Source organism: Talpa europaea (assembly GCF_964194135.1).
Source record: "Talpa europaea genome assembly, chromosome: 11".
In the NCBI taxonomy this organism is placed as follows: domain Eukaryota; kingdom Metazoa; phylum Chordata; class Mammalia; order Eulipotyphla; family Talpidae; genus Talpa; species Talpa europaea.
In genome coordinates, this window is record NC_140078.1 from 18080275 (window position 1) to 18086274 (window position 6000).

Genomic DNA, 6000 nt, shown 5'->3' on the forward strand with positions numbered 1-6000 from the left:
AGCGGGGCTGTGGTCAGTGTGTCAGGGGTGCTTCCAAGTGACAGGGATTGCACACAACTTGTCCTATATATGAGCAATCCAGAGCTAGGGCTACCCGTTGGTCGCAAGCAAGTTCTTGACCCTGTTTGCCTTTCTTATTCTTGTAGGATTGCTGCCCCTGCTCTCGGCAGCTTATGCATGTTAATGGCAAGAAGGAGCCATGCCTGTTGCCTTCATCAGGAAGGGAAACCTTTCCCAGAGCCCTCTTAGCAGATTTATGCCCATTCATGGGCCAGATCAGTATTACATAGTCCCAGCTGCAGGAATTCCAAGAAAGAGAAAATAAGGTTTCTCTGCCTTGGTAGTGGCAGCCAGATAGAGCGGGATTGGGTGGGGATGGGTGTTTCAGCCCAGTTCCTGCCCTACCAGATGAGTGATAGGCTGTTGGGGCCCCAGCTCCCTGAGCAGACCTCCACCAAGATGGGTAATAAGCTGCCACAGAGTGCACCAAGGTGGGATAGGGCTGGGACAGGCATGGACTGGAGGGGAAAGGCTGGGGGGGGGACAGGAGAGCATACAGGATTACTCTGCTGGAATTAGTAAGAGGACTTCCCAAATGCCGGGCCCGGCGCAGTACTTCTTGAGGGTCCTGGTGAGCCAGGAGCAAACAAGCCCAGGTGCCACAGGCAGGTACGTGTGGTGCAGAGCCAAACTTGTGTCGTATGAAAACCAAGCCCAGGTGCTACACCTCCAGCCATGGGAAAGGCCGTGTGGAGTGAAAGCCAGGAGAGCCCCAGTGTGCATGTGGGTGCCACCATCTGCCCCCTGGGGCTCTGGGTGGTTGCTGAAGTTATGCTTGGTAATCCTCAGCAATTAATGAAAACAGAAAATGGGGATAAATAGCAGCATCCCCCTTGGAGTTGTTTGGGAGTTCAGAGAGCTAACTTAAGTGCTCAAAACTATGTCTGGCGCAATAGTATTAGCTGTGATTGTTGCTCTTGTGCCCTCCTCTCCCGCACCTCCCCCGCAGGCCCGGGATGCCTAGGAGCCAGCTTTGATGAGCACAAGAGGAGTTTGTTGTGCAGTTACTCTAAGCCAGGCACTGTGCAAAACCGCTCATTAGCTCCTTTCATATGTAACAATGTTTCTAGATCTATAGTGTCTGAATTAGAAAGAGCCTTTCCTCTAATGTCATTTGTTACAATATTGATGGGAAACACTGCAGGAAATGAAATTATTCAAGGCCCTGGTTTCATTATACATTGTTTCACTTAAAGTCATGGTTTTTAAAGACCCTATCCAGGATCTTAAGTGAAGACCTACCATACTAGTATTATTTTACAGAAGGCCCAAGGTCCCCTAGCTCATAGCTGGAGAGACCAAAGCCACCTCATTCACTTCTGCATCACAAAGCCTCAGGGGCTCTGCAAGCTGAGAATAGCTTGCACCTGGCAAGGAGGATCGAGGCTCTGGATTGGAGGGCCAATTTGCGGGCTTCTTGGAGGGTTAGTCCAAGTCCAAAGCCATTCCCCCAGCGGCCACCAGGTGGCAGACTTGCCTTCGGCCTTGGCTAGACTCAGAAGAGGCCCCCTCTGGGAGCTCTCACCCGCTGGTGCAGAGGCAGGAGGGGTGGTCCTCTCTATGAGGACACTGCAACCCAGAGAGAGGGAGACTTCACCGAGTTGCACGGTAGCCAGCCGCTCTCCCCAGACAGCCGAGTGCGAAACTCTCAGAAAGGAAAGGGAATCCAAGACACAGGACTGCTCCATAAGGTCCTTCGTCCTCTACAAGGCACATCCAGTGCTGGCGGTTCCCCAGATAGGAGTCACCCCTACCTGCATGGCCTGCAATATATGTAGCCTCTCAAAAACCAAGTCGGGGGTCTAGTAACTTTCTTCAAAGGTCCTTAGAGATGATGAGATGTCTTCCTTGTCCAGAGGGAGCGGGAAACCCAGAGATGAAACCTGGAAACTGGGGGTGAGTCCCAGCAGAGCCAGCTACCAGCAGGGGGACCCAGCAAGTGCTTGGTACACAGCACCCATGTGATCGTCATCCTCATTACAACAGCATCTCCTGGGGCACTTGTTAGAAATGCAAGCTTCCAGTCCAGACGGGGGCCAACAGTGTCTCTGGGAGTAAGATCCACCCAGGAGGGTGCAGGTTTGCACCTGATGTTCCAGGTGATTGGGACGCAGTGCACCCTGAAAGCCCTGCATATCTGAGTTTCTGTGGGTGTCCCGTGTTCCCTCCCAGGGAGGGACAGCCCTGGTATGGGAGTCACGCATGCCTCTCTTGAGCCCATGCTCTGAGCCTGGGTAGGCACTCTCTGTCCCTGTCAAGCCCAGGAAAGGTTTGGGGTGATGGGCAGAACCCTGGAAGGGTGACCTCCCAGCATTGCCTCACCAGCCTGTGTCCTCTTGCAGCCTGCCCTCCTGTACCTGGTCCCCGCCTGCATTGGCTTCCCTGTCCTGGTGGCACTGGCCAAGGGAGAAGTCACAGAGATGTTCAGGTAAGGCAGGGCAGGGGCCACCGTCTGCGTGGCACGGTGCACCTGCAGGCAGCTAGCGAGGCTTGCCTGGGCTGTTTGTGCGTGTCTCCAGGGGAACATTGTTCCCACCGCCAGCTCCACCCGCTGCCCTTTCCGCCAGCATGTGGGTACTTGGCTGTGGGCACCAACGGGAGCTTTTCCATGGACTGGGACCCAGGGTGGGGCAAGGCCATGGATCTCTAGGCAGCCCAGATACCCAGATGCCAGCTGGGTCTTGAGATGGGAATGGATGGTGAAGATTTGTCTCTGGGTTGCCGCTCTGTCAAGAGCCTTGGCTTCCCACCCCGATGGCCAGCACGGACCTTGGCATGTCCTTTCCCTCCCCGGTGTCAGTTTTCACATGTGAGTAATAGGAGAGAAATATTGTGCTAGAAAGTGCCCTGGGTTAGAAGTGTCAGCCCCGTTGGGCCACCTGCGTGGCTGTAGCCTAGTGGGCTGTATCCCTTGCACACATACCCCTTCCCCACAGCACATGCACACCTGCCACACCCTGTGCACAGCCCCACCCATACCCCAAGGCCTGCGTGACTCTGACAGGTGTCGAGGCCTGGCACCACCGACCCCGCCTGCTGGGGAACCAGAAATAGCTGCCAACTGTGATTGAAGCTGCCCACTCGGGGGCCATCCACCCAGCTCCACCTGCCTGGCCTCCGAGTTGTCCCTCGAGTGCCTGCCAGGCCCTTCTGTGCACCTGGCTGCCTGCAGGGGAACCTGTGACTCACCCTCCCCCGTACCTGCCTCTGCCCTCCCTGCCCTGCCTAGAAGCCCCAGGCTCCAACCTGCCTGCCCATATCTCCTGGCCTGGCAAAGCCCTGTGGACTCTGAGGCAAGGCTGGGGGGTGAAGTTGGGGCCAGATCTGGGAGAGCAGGGGGGCAGGGGTGGGATCTAATTCCTGAATCCAGCACCTACGCTCACCCTGACTCTCATCCAGTCTCAGCCCTGCCCCCCACCCCTTAGGGGCCTTCCCCAGACTACTGTGTCCTCGTTGGTCAGCTCTGAACACTGAGACCAAAACCGAGGTGCTTGGTTTCCCTGAATGTTCTGCTGTATAAGCGCTCAGGAGGGCCATGGGCTGAGGTGAGAAGCAGGGGATTCTCTTCTCTCTCTCTCCGTCTCTCCCTAGTTCTCCACCTTTATCCTTTGTTTTCCTTTTCTCTTTATTGACGCTCCCTTGATTTATTTATTTTTAAGTAGGTCACACATTCTCATGGTCCAAAATCCCATAGCTGAGATGGACAGCACCCCCGTGGCCCAGCCACCGCAGAGGCCCGCCCTGTCACTAGCCCTTCCGAGGCGTGTGCACGCACGTTCTCGCGCAGGTGGCGGCGTTCTTGGCGCATCCGGCATCTGGCCCGTGCGCCCGCAGTGTGTCTCGGTGCTGTTTGCGCGGCAGCACTTGCACATCCACAGCGTCCTTGTTCTTTTGCACAGCTGCGGCGACCCCTGTGTATAGACGCCTCTTTTCTTTTTCATTCTCCAAGTAGCACCAGCTTCTTTCCACAAAGCCTGCAAGCACGGAGGTAGATCAGAGTCAGACACAGTTGTGCTCCCTGCTCCTTGGAAGAGAAGTTTCTGTCCTCCCTTAGTCTTTTCCTCTCCATCTTTTTTTTTCCTGTCTGTCTGTCTGTCTCTTACGCAGCTACGAGTCCTCGGCCGAAATCCTGCCTCATACCCCGAGGCTCACCCACTTCCCCACAGTCTCGGGCTCCCCAGCCAGCCTGGCCGACTCCATGCAGCAGAAGCTAGCTGGCCCTCGCCGCCGGCGCCCGCAGAATCCCAGCGCCATGTAATACCCAGTGGGTGCCCACCTGCCCGCTTCCCCCCACTGTCCCGGGGCCCAAGGTAGGGCTGACACCCCAGCTCCAGTGTCCGGGGCAGGGAGCATGGCCAGGGGCGGGCAGCAAGAGGCAGCTCATCCACAACCACCAAGGAGTCGCTGCACCCGGCCATGGGCCCAAGGCCGCAGAGCTGCCTGTGTCCTCACATGAGAGTGCACGTCATATAGCAGGAGATACGGTTAAGAGTATGTCTCCATCACTGTATTTTATATACATATACTTACGGACATGTATATCGCTGTCTCCCTGGGCAAGTCACTTTCCTCTCTCCAAGCTTCTCTTTCTTCATCTGTAAGTGGGCACATCCCTGCCTCGGGGAGTTGATCTGGTGAGGAAACGTGGTATTGTCCTTAGCATGAACTCAGTTGCTCAATAAGTAGAGTCCGTAGTAAGAGGAAAGCCAGGGTGTCCGCCTTCAAGATTGGCCCCGTGCCCCTGGCCAGTAGAGCAGCCCCCTGCCCACCCGCACCCCTGGAGCTAAGCTATTTGACTCCTGCCATGTGTCCTGGGAGGCAGCATTCTCCCATAGCCTTGTCCTGGCCACCCTTTTTTTCCCACTCTCTCCAGCGGAAGGTTCAAGAAGCTTAAAGTTGGCCTGCACAAGCCCAAGCCCAACCTCTCCTCCACTTGCCACTGCCCTTGCCACCTCTTGGCACTACCAGGCACAGTGAAAGCAGAGCAGCCTTTCGGAGGAGGGCACGCGGTGGGGCCGGGGCCAAGTACTGGAAGGTGCTGGGCAGCGGATGTGGGACTGGTGTTCTCCAGTGTGCGCCGTGGGGTTCCCCTCGGATGGTGGGGAGGCGGGGCACAGAGCTTCTGAATCCTCCTTTAAATGTGTTGTTTTTATTGTTCCATTTTTTGGTCAGTTATGAGGAGTCAAATCCTACGGATCCAGCGGCAGTGACAGAATCCAAAGAAGGAACAGAGGCATCAGCATCGAAGGGGCTGGAGAAGAAGGAGAAATGATGCGGTGCTGTCTGACCCTCTGAGGCCAGACCGGCCAGGCGGGGGCTGGACCAGCGCGGGCCTGCAGAGGCAAGGCTGCCGGAGCCCAGGCAACTCCAGGACAGGGCGGGGCACCGGAGCCCTCCAGTAGGGGCCTCCCCCCTTCTGTGGCTTTCCTCTGCCCCTCCTCACCCCTGCCAGCTAAGGAAGCCCCAGTTTCCCCCACCCCTTCCAAGTGCCAGGTGGGAAAAGTGGGTCTGATTTTTAGCTTTTTGTATTGTGGACTGACTTTGCCTCACATTAAAGACTCATCCCATTGCCACTGCACTGCACCCAGCATCTTGCATCAGGATCTCTAGGCCTCAGTGCCCACCCAGAGACTGTCCTATAAGCCCCTCCCTGGCAACTGTGCAGTATTGCAACCTGGGGCGAGAACCCAGCCTCTGGGCCCTGGCTGTCCTGGATGCCCAAGCAAGTCAGTCAGCCAGCTCAGCACCCCATGGGCGCCCTCTAGCCAGCAGAGGGGGCCCACGAGCCCTTCTTACCACCTACCACCCAGCACTTGGGGGCAACTGGGATGTTGGAAGGTGTGCCAGTGTTGTCCCCATCTCCAGCAAGAGGTGGGAGGAAGCAGCAAAAGACTGACCTGGCTCAGCAAGGGGACCATAGCTGAAAGCAAGAGTAACAGG

The 6000-nt window shown here is 56.6% G+C and overlaps 1 protein-coding gene across 2 annotated transcripts in view; it reads left to right on the forward strand.

The window, feature by feature from the left end:
• HM13 (histocompatibility minor 13) overlaps positions 1-5588 on the forward strand; it is a gene marked incomplete at its 5' end in the record, with an annotated part of 43141 nt that extends 37553 nt beyond the window's left edge. Inside the window, 3 exons of one of the 2 annotated variants that reach the window (XM_084247170.1) lie at positions 2403-2488; positions 4168-4314; positions 5233-5588. In XM_084247170.1, coding sequence (XP_084103296.1) covers positions 2403-2488; positions 4168-4314; positions 5233-5332 — 333 coding nt within the window. In that variant the 3' untranslated portion in view covers positions 5333-5588. The remainder of the gene's footprint in view (positions 1-2402; positions 2489-4167; positions 4315-5232) is intronic. The other variant, XM_084247169.1, reaches the window with a different exon arrangement.
• Between the last annotated feature and the right edge of the window lie 412 nt (positions 5589-6000).